This window comes from Sminthopsis crassicaudata, chromosome 2 (assembly GCF_048593235.1).
Source record: "Sminthopsis crassicaudata isolate SCR6 chromosome 2, ASM4859323v1, whole genome shotgun sequence".
In the NCBI taxonomy this organism is placed as follows: domain Eukaryota; kingdom Metazoa; phylum Chordata; class Mammalia; order Dasyuromorphia; family Dasyuridae; genus Sminthopsis; species Sminthopsis crassicaudata.
The window spans coordinates 482041857-482055416 of NC_133618.1; the positions used below are offsets into that span (position 1 = coordinate 482041857).

The window sequence follows — 13560 nt, forward strand, 5'->3', positions numbered from 1 at the left end:
TAAATGTTCCTATTACAGGAATTTGCTCTAAGTTGGGATGTTATAGTGGCTATTTCATTGTGAAATACTGCTGCAAAGTTTCAGTGACAGCTTGGATTTTAAAGTACCTTCAGCTCTTCATTGCCTAATTTGACTCGATAGCCCTATGATATAGCAGTTACATTAGCATTTTCTGCCACTAAATCTTAAAAGTGTTGATGAATAAAATCAGTTAGGAGTCCGTCCATTTGTAAAGAATGCAAAATATTTGCTCTTATGTATATGTAAAAAACAATTTCTAGTAAGACAGCAAATTGGCTTCTTTGTAAAATAGAATTTATTGGTAGTTGTCAAGGTGAGAATACTAGGGAATTAAAATATATTGACCTTACTAGTTTTAAAACCTTTTGTTATGGCATTCTCAAAAATGTAGCATAGATAGCTTATGAATTATAAAAGTCTTTTCAGAAGTTTGGCAAACTAAAATGTATATATGGAAAGCAGAGTAGGAAGCTCTAAAAGTAATATGAATTAGATGGGTAGATTAATAACATATTTCCCTCTTCTCTAATTAAACTATGCTTAGGCATAAACAACTATTTATAGTTCCTGATGTGACAGAAAAGATTGTTTATCAGCAACCAAGTCACCTATTTTTAAATCCTCAGCCTTTACTCAGCAATATGAAAGCAATCTGAATATGGCCCTACATTGGCTTCAACCTCTCAAGTGTCATGTGAGCTCAATATTGATTGCAGATAAGATAGAAACACTAAATTTAGCATTTTGATGTCTCTTCTACTAATAGCATACTCTTCAGATAGCTGTTTTTTTTTTCCCCCTTTTCTTTTTTGGGGAAGTTTTGATCACAGTCTCCTTGACTTTTTGAAAGTCTTAAAAGGACAAATCAAATATAAGTGTTGCTATATGAAAATTTGACCTGGCTTGCTTAAAAATTTCAAAAAGTCTTTGGTGAATATTTATAGTTTTGATATTTTCTGTGGTCTACCGACATTTGAAAAATAGATTCTTTTGCATCTCTTTGAAATGTGCTAGATTTGTCAAAGTTTATAGGATATTTCAGTACAGTTTGAATAGGTTTATATACTTTTTTTCTTCTGGAGACCACTTTTGGTTAAAATTCCCTGGATTTGGACATTTTTATCTTTGTCAACTATGTTATGTACCTCAGGAGAAATTCTTTGAAGGTTTTGCCAGGGAAAGTATAGCTTTGCAAATGTCTCTGATTAAAAAAAATATATCCTTATCTCAATCCAAGAACTAATTTAAAAGATAACATCAAGATAGCACATGATTAGAAAAGAAGGTGGGAAAATCAAATAGGGACTTCATTGTTACACTAGCAATGTTAAAAAATAAAATAAAAATTGGAAGACAACCTTTAATACCTAAGATAGATCTTCCATGACAGAAGATAATGATGAGTAAGAATCACAGAAATGAGAAGATGTGTGTAGCCTATGATTTATATCAGTGGCAGGAATTTTACAATAGGGACGTATCTGAGGATTTAAACAAAATGTTGGCGTTTTGTAGAACTAGGTGTTATGCCACAATTCTCAGTTTCCATAATTATCCTGGCCCAGTCCTGACTCAGTTTCCCTGCTTCTCAAGGCTCCATCCTGCAAAACCTCCCCTCCTTCTTTATCAGAATATTTGATAAAGATAAAAGATCTTATGTTTTAGAACATCAGAATGCCTCTCCCCATCCCAAGCTATTGGAATGTCAGATACTATCTTATCAAGATGCCTCTCCCCATGTCCTGGGTGCCTCCCCCTGACTATGTCATCTCATCTCCAGACGCTCACCCCACCCTGTCAGAGTACCCTAACTCCGCCCCTGCCTCAGTCTATCCCCTGCTCCTGAACCATGTGTATATATGTCATTGAGAACTCTAATTGTTTTCTGAATCTTGGAGGATAGTCTCATTCAGCCCTGGGACCAAACATGGATCCAATTTGGTTCCAGTATATCTCCCCATTAAATAAATTATTAAATACTCTCTAATCTCTGTCTTGCTCAGTTTCTCCGGCATTACATATGAAAGATCTTTATAGAATATAGGATAGATTTAGAGCAGCTGGGTGGTACAGTGGATAGAGTAACAGACCTAAAGTCAGAAAAACCAAAAGAAAACCTCAGTTCCAATCTGGCCTCACATACTAATTAGTTGTAAGACTATGGGCAAGTCATTTATCCTGTTTGCCTCAGTTTCCTCCTCTATGAAATGAGCTGGAGAAGGAAACAGCAAACTACTTCAGTATCTTAGTGAAGAGAAGCCTAAATGGGCTGGACATTTAGGTTGGACATGACTGAAAAGATTGTATAAGAATAAAAGAATAGATTTAGAACTGAAAGGAACCTTCTAATTCAGATCCCTTGTTTTATAGAAGAAATTGAAACCCAAAGAGGATAAATGACTTGCCATGAGTGATATAGCTAATAGGTATCTGAAGCAGAATGTGAATCTAATTTTTCCAGACTCCAGGTCTATTATCCTATCCCTTACACCACAACTCTTTAATTGTTATCTATAATGGTACTTATATTCACATCCTACAAATCAATAAAATATAATCAATATTTAATAAATATCCACTGTTGCAAGACATAAAAGTACAAATATTTTTCAAAAAATTTTGTCTTAAAAATGTAGGAGAGAAATGGTATTTACATAAGTAATTATAAGATGTGACATTAATAGAGGAGAGATTCAGGCAAAATGTTCTTAAAAAGTATGAGAAGGGTAGCTAGATGGCTTAGTGGATGGAGCACCAGCCCTGAAATTAGGAGCACCTGAGTTCAAATTCAACCTCAGACACTTAATACTTCCTAGCTCTGTGATCCTGGGCTAGTCATTTAGCTCCAATTGCCTCATCAAAAAATATTTTTAAAAATATGAGGAGGGTATATTTTCATCTGTGGGTATTTGAGAGGGCTTTATGGAAGAGACAGCATTTGAACTGAGCCCTGAAGGGAGAGATTTTAATAGTGGAGTTGGAAAAGAAATGAATTCTAGGCAAGAATGGTCTTTTTAAAACTCCAGAGATGGGAGATTTCCTGGTCTTTAAATATAATAACTAATAATTATGTTTGATTAGAACATACTATATATAAATGGGAGTAAAATAAGCCTAGAATGGTGGCTGCAACAGCCAGGTTTTGAACAGCTTTAAATCCTGGACTAATGTATTTGTATTTTATTCTTTAGAGATCCATTTAGGACTCTGAGCAGAGAAATAATATGGTCAGAATTGTGCATTTAAAAGACACAGATGTGGCAACTAGGATAGTGATAATACTCTCACTAGAGGGAATGAAATATAAGACATGTAAAAGTAGGATTAAACTACTAGTGTTGGAAGTCCAGGTGAATTTGGCAGCTAATTAAAGGTAGGAATGATGAGAGAAAGGAAAAAATTAAAGATCCCTCCAAGTTTTTTAACCTGGGTGAGTAGGAGGATAGTGGTACTACCCTTGGAATTAATCAACTAGCATTTATTAAGCACTTAGTATATGTCCAGCACTGTGCTAAGTATGGGTAGTTTTAAAAAAGGGAAGTTGTGTGTAAAGAGGAGTAGAGTGTCAGAATATGGGAAAGATAAGATGATCCTAGTTGTAAAGAGTTTTAAAAGTAAAGGAGGAAGAAGAGGAGGAGAATAAGAATTATTTTATATTTGCTCCTGGAAGTAAAAAGCAACCACTAGTTCTTCCAGCAAGTAGGTGGATTTGACCAGAATTGGCAGACTAGATGATCTCATGTCTATTATAATTATAGAGGGAATTTTTGTTGAGATACTGGTTAAAATCCTTTTAAATTCTTAACATTCTGAGTCTATTATATAGTATGATCTTGTAGCAATTTATAGGGTGATTTAAAGTAGAAACTAAGGCAAATAAGTTCATTATCATGGAAGGCAAGGAGAGATCTTTCTCCCTCCAGCCTCCCCTTCCCAGGGAAATGTATGATCTTTTGTTCCAAATGCTACAGAAACCTTGATAAGGTTGAGGATTGAGAAGAGATTATTGAATTTGTTAAAGAGAAGATAATTAGAAGGTTTTGAAAGAACAGCTTCTGTACAGTAGTTAGGAAAACAGATCATTAAAAAAGACAAGTGCTAGGAACAGGAGGGAGGAAATATAGCAATATAATAACTATGAAGAATATGGTATTGAAAAAAGAGATTAGATAGAAGCTAGAAGGCATTATGCCCCCAGATCTATCTAATTTTCATTATTATTTCAACTTTTTCAGTGCTGATTTTTCATAAAATTATATAAGTCTAGAATTGGAGGGGACATCAGAGAGCCATCAAGAAAATCCTTCACTTTAAATGCACTTACTCAAGAGAACAAAGTATGGATATATATAATAAGGTGAATTATAGATCATATAAGAAAACAAATTTTACCTCATAGTGTCATCAAGACTTGAAGAAATAGAAATTATGGGTCTCTTATTTGTGAATAACTATATGCATTAAAAGGAGAGGTAGACCATTGTATATTAAAAAGAAATCTTTTGTAAATAAATCCAGGAAGCAAAATGGTATAAAGAAAAATCACAGTAAAAGTTAGTGAAGCCAGAAACACATATCATAATGTAATTGGGGTATACTATACATTACCTGCAGAGAAAGAAAATGAATGAATGAATAGAGATAGATAAATAAATAAATGAGTGAATGAATAAATAAATAAATAAAAGAGAAGTTGGAAACAGATCGCTAGTACAGAGGAAAGATAGAGAAGATGGGACTTCAATTATTTAGACATCTGCTTCTCAAAGCAAAGCAATGAATAATAGCTTTACTTCCTTCAGTGATCATTTTATCCTTAATAAATTGTGAGATTAAACAAAGAGAAATTCTATTCTAGATCTTATTCCCATTATAAAGGAAGGACTGATTATTAGAATGGAGATGATAATTCCTTAGGGAATGTGATTATTTTATCTTAGAATTTTAGGTAAACAAGAACAAGAATAACTTAGAATACTCTGAAGTATGTTCTGACTTTGAGGACAGATATCTAAGCTGACTTTTATATACTAATGTTCTAAAGAGTAAGTCAATGGAGGAGGGATTAGAAATTTTAAAGATACAAAGAAAAATTCTGATGGTGAAATAGTATCCAGCTACCCTAATGTTCAGGTCACCAAATCTTGTTGAATTTCAGGGTAATGAAAAAATTCAGTGATTTTAATTGATGAGCAACTGTTAATGATTTTTGAAAGGTTGTGTTTAATAAAAGAGATAAAACAAAATTGAAAGAAGACAAATATCTTGATTCTCTTAAAAAAAAAAAAAAAAAAAAAAAAGGAAAAACCTTTGGGAGTGCAAATCTTGGGTTCATATATTTGACTTTGATTAGTATGAATCTGAGACCTATATCTAAAAATGCAACTTGGAGCAAATATATTTTCTTTCTGGCTGGGGTTAAGTGACTTGCCCAGGGTCACAGAGCTAGGAAGTATTAAGTGTCTGCGACCAAATTTGAACTCGGGTCCTCCTGAATTCAAGGCTGGTGCTCTATCCACTGCACCACCTAGCTGCCCCAGAGCAAATATACTTTCAAGCTTACCAACTAATCCTTATATTTTTCTTTTCTTTTTCTCTCAGGTATCATTCATTCAAAACCTGGTATTTTGTGTAGAAAGAGTCTACCGTGTACCTGACTTTGGTATCTGGGAAAGAGGAAGCAAGTACAATAATGGCAGTACAGAGCTACATTCCAGGTAATTTCCAGAGTTCTAAGTGCTGTTTGATTTAAATGTACAAAATTTGAATATGAATAGGAAATCAAAAGAGTACATCAGAATAGTTTCTATGGTAATTTTCCAACTCATTTTTATATACATAATGAAGATGAAATTCACTTAAAATTAAAGCATGTGTACCAGACTGACTGCTGTGGTAGCTGAATTCACTGTCCTCAAATGGATCCAGAAAGAACTGGAATTTTCCCTATCTTAGCTTATAGAATTCAGTCTGCACAGTTAATCCAGCATCAAGTCTAAGTATGTCATTTCCTAAAACCAAATATGAAAGATTTTATATTCCCCTTCATATTTTTAATTAAATTTATTTAATTAAATTTATTAAACTCAATGATAAATATTATTTTGGGGAGACTGAATAGTATAGTAGAACAAAAGGTCAAAAAGTATTGATTCAGAAGATTTGGTTCAACATCTGACCTACAACTATGTTAGGCGAATTATTTTATTCCTTACCCTGTTTTCTCATGTTCAAAAAAGAAAGTGACTATTGGGTCCTATGATCAATAAGATAGAGAACTAGAAATTTTTTCCAAGATCCCAGTAACTCAGAAAAATCTTTAGAATAATTATACACCATAGGTAGAGTTAAATACATGGATATGAAAGCAAGAAGGCCCATAAAGATAGGAGCCTTTTGAATTACCACTGGTGAATGCTAATCCTTAACACACTAAAATCTCTCTCCCATCAGCCTCTACACACTGGCAGGATAGACAAACCAACTTATTGGCTTGGGTTTTGGTACAGTAGTTCTTCCTGTGCTACAGAAACTTTGATGAAACTCCCTCCTCCTTTCTCACTGTATACTTTGTTGTAAAAAGCATCAGACATTGCCTCTATCTAGTCATGTGGGGAAAGTGGGTAGCCTCACAGGTTAGGAAACTCCAGGATTATAAGGAATCTGCTCAGAACATTTATCCTACTTTGCTCCTACCATGCTGAAAGCACTTATCCCTTCCAGGAAAATAAAAAAAGAAATGATGGGATTTAGGGTTGGAACTGGGCAAGGGGTTAACATAAATGGCTGCTGTACCTGGCCTTAGAGAAAGATAAGTGAAATCCATTTGGGATCAGTTATTTAAAAAGAGACCAAAGCTAGTAGACTCCCAAAGTGAGAGGAGGCTGAGTCTAATCCTGTGGGTATATACCCACTATCAAAAGGAAAGGAGTTAGAAGGTATATAATGAGAATGTAAGGGAAAAGGCTAAAACCACAAAAGTATTTCAAGAAGAAAATTTGATAAAAAACCTAGAGCACAAGCAGATAAAGTAATGGAGAATATGTTAAAATTAGAAGATGTTTCTGTGGCATACATGGTAAAGAAAGCCTAGAGTCAGGATTGTAGTCTGGAGAGGAATGAAGACACAATTGGCCCAAATGTTCTCCAGAAAACAGAGGTTCTTTAAGGAATCAGCCAATTAGATGAAGAAACTATAGGGCAGAGGCTATTTATAGTGTGAGGTGTTCAAGAGATTTCTCAGGAAAAAGGAATGGAATATAATATTCCACATAAGGGAATTATCAAATTAAATTCTGAAAAGCAAAGGATCTCAAAATGGAATCCAAACTAATAACCATCAAACCTGAGCTTAATGATCCATGGAAAAATATGGACTTTCAGTAAAAGAAAGGCATTTGGGACATTAATCCCAATTTCCCCACCCAAGATAACAGAATATTTAACTTTCAAACATCTAAAACAACCAAAAATGGAAGAAAGTTTAAAAAAATATAACTACAGAAGAAAGAATAAGTAGTAAAGTAAATGACCTCATCTCTAGAGGGTTTTTTTGGGGGTGTGTGTGTGTGTGTGTGTGTGTGTGTGTGTGTTTTAAGAAAGAGAAAGATAGACTATAGGGTTAAAAAAAAATGCAACAAATGAAAATGGAATTTAAAGAAGTGGAGGTGAAGTAGCAGACCTAAAGCATCATGAATCAAACTTTACATCTTACCTATAGATATATATGTTTTGTGGGGCCAAATTGCAGAATAGGGATCAGGGTGCTTATATGAAGAGCTAAGAGGTGAATCATAGAGAAGAATGTGTTATATATCCTAAGCAAGTCTGTGGATGAATAGCAAAGAGAAGATATAAGTCCTTTAGTCTCAGTAAAAAGAGGGGACAGAGGAGAATGAGAGAGATGGCAAAAGGGAGAAGAAATGATTGGGGGAAGGAAGGGTGTTTTCTATTGATTAACCCTTCCATGGAACAAGAAGTATATGTTTATAATGAAAGATTATTATTTTCTCGTGGATTTTTATTTTGGGAGGTTTGGTGCATAGGAAGATAATTTTCTCTGAAAAAACTTTTTATTCCTCCATGGATAGCGTTTTGCTTTAGGGAGAAGTGAAATTAGAGTTCCTGAAGCAAACAACACTGAGAAGTATGGGAGAACCTGGACTTAAGGAAAAAATTGCATGCTATTAATTATTGGGGTGACATATAGTAGAAATATATCACATGGCTTTAGATGCAAGATATTATCTGTCATGGGTATTCTTTTATTCAAATTTTTTTCCCAAGTACTAGAAGATTGAGGCACAGCACAGAAAAAAGAAATATAAGATCCCCTAAGGCAAGAAAACTAGGTGTCAAAGAAATAGATAGGAGGTACTATAGATAAAACTTTGGACTTATAGTCAAGAAGACCTGAGTTCAAATCCTTGTCCTTAGATACTCGCTATTTGTATAATTGTGGCTAAACCATTTATTCTCTTTGTGCCTTAGTTTTCTCATCTGCAAAATGAATATAGTACCACCTACCTTCCAGTATTATTGTGAAGATAAATTGAACTAATATTTGTAAAGCACTTTGCAAATCTTTAAGTGCTATATAAATGGTAGCAATTATTGAGGTCAATAACACAAAAGTTATGTAGAAGAAAGTAATCAATAGTTTAAAAGTTTAAATTGTATGAAGAACACAGAGATTCAAAATGGAATAAATAATATAAACCGTGAATGACAAAAATTTTCAATTCAAATTAGATAGAAAGGTAAATGAATTTAATGAAAGAAAAAAAAAAAAAAAGTAAAGAAATCTTTAGAAAGAGTCAAGGAGTCCATGTCATCAGAAACAAATCTAATCAAAAAAATCTGACAAAGAAAATCAAAGAGCACTTTGAAATAACTGCTTAACTGACAGGACAAAAAAGGAAAGATTATAGGTTATAATGAACAAAGAAAAAGAAATCAATAGGTTAAAATAAATAAAACTTGATACTCAGGAAAGAACAAATAGGGCAGGGAAAAGGAAATGGAAAAGAAAGCCTATGGGAATGGGATTACATTAAATTGAATGAAGCAAAAGTAAGCATACAAACAAAGCACTAAGTTAAAAGGAAGAATAAAAAGAAATACTAATTAAAAGACAATGGCATAAATGAAGGAAAATATAAACCTAACTCATGATTTTAACTGTGAATAGAATAAGTAAACCAATAAAATGAAAAACAGATTGACAAAGAAAAGACAATTCCCTCTTTTGCTAACAGTGACATCTAAAAGGCAAAAGCATATGTTGAATACATGAGAGACTTGAACAAAATTATGTCTCATGAATCAAAAAAATTCAGATATTGCAACCATACTATCAGAATCAAAAATAAAAATTTATGGTATACACAGATAAACAAGGAAATTATATATTTAAAAGAATCTTTTACTCTGAAGCATTTCAATATTAAATTTATGTTCCAAATGACATAGCATATGAATCCATAACTGAAAAAAAAAATAACAAAATTGCATAATGACATCATGCATTATTATCTAATTATAGCAAGTAATCATAGTATTATCTCAAAAAATGACAAAACTAATCAAGATAACTAAAAGAAAATAATGAATTGAACAAATTGTAAGAGACTGTGGAGTTAAAAGTCTTGTGGCATATTCTGAATAGATAAGGAATGTATGATTTCTCAGTACTATGTGATACTTTTACAAAGATTACCTATGCTTTGGAGGCATGGAGAAATTGTAAATAAATGTAAAAAAAGCAGAAATACCTGTTACACCCTTATGGACTACTCTAACCTGGTAGCTCCCCTTAGAGCTACTCTTAATGCCTGTCCGTCGACGGCACAGCTAGGCCACAATTACCCGTCTTCGGGCACCAATCCGGATCCCATAGAGACAGACCACCATTAGGTAGGGGTGAAGCAAAAGAGAACTTTATTCTGAGATAGCACATATTTAAACTCCACTGATGATATGGGGGAAGGAGGAAGTCCTCTAGGAAACTGGCATAATGTGATTGGCCCGAGAAGAAGGAGGGAGGCGTGCTAGGCTTTGAGAGCACTAAGGAGACAGGCGTGGTACCTGGAATCAGATACCACCTCATGGGGCTGTGCCCCACCTCCACATAGGACTGGCCTGTGCCTCAGAACCTCTCATCCCTCAGGTCCTTCCACATGCCTTGAACTGCATTCCTTGCTTCTAGAGGCTTTTTAACCCTTACAAATACCAAGCATATATTTCATGATCTATAAACAATCAGAAATTGAGCCATAAGTCAATAAATTCATAAAACCTATTTACTAATATAAAACTTTTTTCTTAGTACTGTTAGAAATCAAATTGGCAGAAATTAAACTTAGGCCAACATTTTACCCTGTAGTGTATAAGTTGAAAATATGATCTGAATATTAAAGATCATGCCATAGGAAAGTAGATATAGTTAGCTACATTTCATGGCAGGAATTCTTAACCAAATATGGACAATTTCCCTATATTCATATTTATAATTTCTTATAAGAGCACTTTGAAGTCAGGAAGACCTAAGTTCAAATTTTGACTCAGATATTAACTAGCTGTATGACCCTGAGTAGGGTTTAACTTCTTTCAGATTCACTTTTATCATCTATAAAATAGGATAATAATAGCACTACCTTCACTGGTTATGAGTAATTCTTAATCAGGCATAGAATAGAGGTGATTGCAAAAGATAAAATTGTTGAATTTGATTACATGAAATGAAAAGCTTTTGCATAAAGAAAACTAATACATCTCAGATAAGAAAGGAGATATCAAGTAAGGAAAAAAAAAATCTTTGTTTCAAATATCTCAGTTGAAGTTTTGGCTTCCAAGACAGTTAGACAACTAATAAGACCAAAATCCATGTCCTAAAGGAGAGGTAGCTAAACAATTCTGAAAAGAATTGCAAACTATAAATAATCATATGAAAGAATACTCCAAATTAATAAACATAAGAAAAATAAAATTAAAACAAATCTAAAGTTTTACCTTACACTTTCAAAATGAGCATAAATAGCAAAGATGAGAATAGTAGTTGAGGGATTGTAGAAAAACAAGCAAACTAATACATTGGTAGTGAATCTGTGAATTAATACAATTAGCCTGGAAAGCAATATTTGGTAATTATGTGAAGAAAGTTACTAAAAGGTCCAAACCCTTTGAACCAGAAATTCTAGGCATATACCTTAAAGAGAGGTCAATGACCAAAAGAAAAATTCCATATTTTTATAATAGCATTTTTTGGAGTAGCAAAAAACAAGAAACAAAATGGATGTCCATTGGTTGGGAAATGGTTTAATAAACTGGTGCATGAATATAATGAAGTGATGATGATGGTGATAACTAGAATTTATATAGATTTTAAGACTTATACAGAACTGTCTATCAATCAGTTGTCCTCAAACTTTTTAAATAGGTGACCAGTTCACTGTCCCTCAGACTGTTGGAGGGCCAGACTATAGTAAAAACAAAAACTCACACTGTCTCCGCCCTACAGCCCATTTGCCATAACCTGGCTGGCTGCATAAACATCCTCAGAAGGCTGCATGGCCCGCTGGCCATAGTTTGAGAACCCCTGATATCTCACTGGATCCTGATAACAAACATTGGACATAGGTGTTATTACTATTCTATTTTATAAGTGATAAAACCTGAAAGAGGTTAAGCCCAGCCAATGTCACACAGCTAGTTAATATCTGAGTGAAGATTTGAACTCAGGTTTTCCTGACTCCAAATAAAGTACTCTTATAAGAAATGATAAATATTAACATAGAGAAGTATAGACATATTTCTTATGCCATACTTTTGCCAATAAAGTAAGTAAGCAGAATCAAGAAAACAATATGGATAATGATGATCACAACCTAAATGCAAAGGACAATAATCACAAAACAGTTAATATTGAATGTTGTGAATACTTCACCACATTTTTACAGAAATGAAGGTCCATAGGTCTAGAACATTGTATATACAATGTGAGATTTTTAAATTTTTTACTAATTTTATTTTTTTCTTCTCAAAAAATTTCTTTATTATAAGGAATTGGTTTCTGAGAAGGATTAAGATGGAGGGATAGAAGAGCAAATTTAAACAATGTAAAGAAAAAGCCATAAGAATTTATTTTTATTTATTTATTTTTTAACAGAAAGAGTTGGTTTAGGTATAAAGATTTCTTTTGGCTCTAATATTTTATTAATCATTACATTTACATACTATTTAATTAAATGAAATACCTTAGCCTGTGAATGACTTAGACTTATTACTTTGTGAATTTCCTTTTCTCCTTTAGTTTAGACCACAAGTATTTTAGTGCATTAGTATTTCTATATATGATTTTAGAAAGTTAATACCTCTCCCAAGATTTCTAAAGTCTGTGCCAAAGAAATAGTTCCCTTCTACAGAATATAGCCAATAAATCTTATCCCCTATATACTCAAGAATGAATGTCAGAATTTAAAATGAAAGAATCAATTCTAGGCCACCACAGTGTAACTGAAGATAATTGTCAAAAGGTCAAAGAGAAAAACCTGTATTAATTGGAAACCAGTCTTTTTTACTTCTGGGAGAAATGAATAAAGCACAAAAAATTAAGCTACTGTAAAACTCAGCTTCCCAAATACATAATGGGACCTATACAAATTCAGCCTGGTTTCTCATTATGTTTAAATCAATAGGAATATATAATTATCATTTCTATTATAATGTTTACCCTAAAGATCTTAAGGAAAGTGTTTATTTCCAGAAAAATAAAGTGGTGTTTAATATTATTATCCTTATTGAGGCAGTAAAGTTAAACTAATACAATTATTAGTAAGAATCAAAACAAAAACAATTTTCTTTCTTAAATTTTGTTAGATATAAGGATTCTGTCCTTAGTCTTTGTATCTCTTTCAGTTTGTAAAGCTGAGTACTCTATATTGTAAGCTCTTAATGAATTTTTGTCAAATTGAATCATATCTCCTAAATTGAGTTGTCATCTAAATTAAGCTGGCAACTAAATTATAAGGAAACAGGTGGCTCAGATTTGACAAAAATTAATTTACTTGCAATCATAGAATCATGAGTTGTTATAGCTAGAAAGAGCCTTGGAAATCATTTCATTCAATCAAACTGATTCCCTCTTCTTCCTATCATTGACATTGTTTTCCCCAATGTCATTTTTAAAAAGTGATATTCAATAGCATGAATTTCTAGTTTCAGGTTTATAATACTTCAAAACATATTTTTTCATAGGCATAATTACTTCTGAAATATGTACTGATTATAATTCTTTTATTCTTCTACTCAAAGTAAAAGATCATTCAGTGACCAGTACTCTAATAACTAGCTTCTTAAAACTTTGTCTGGCTCTTAAATGATTCAAATAGTCATTTCCAAACTCAAAGCCTTTCTAATCCGGATAGGTTTTGCCAAAATTTTCACTGCCTTGGTTAATGTTTGGGAACTCAAAGTCACTTTTTTATTAAAAAGAGACATCTGAGAACAGTATCAGTGGCGATGTCTAATCAATATTTTAAA

At 32.9% G+C, this 13560-nt stretch overlaps 1 protein-coding gene across 5 annotated transcripts in view; it reads left to right on the forward strand.

The window, feature by feature from the left end:
• PHKB (phosphorylase kinase regulatory subunit beta) overlaps window positions 1-13560 on the forward strand; it is a 254654-nt gene that overhangs the window by 83645 nt on the left and 157449 nt on the right. For all 5 annotated transcript variants that reach the window (XM_074293309.1, XM_074293310.1, XM_074293312.1 and 2 more), the window contains one exon: window positions 5623-5738. In XM_074293309.1, coding sequence (XP_074149410.1) covers window positions 5623-5738 — 116 coding nt within the window. The remainder of the gene's footprint in view (window positions 1-5622; window positions 5739-13560) is intronic.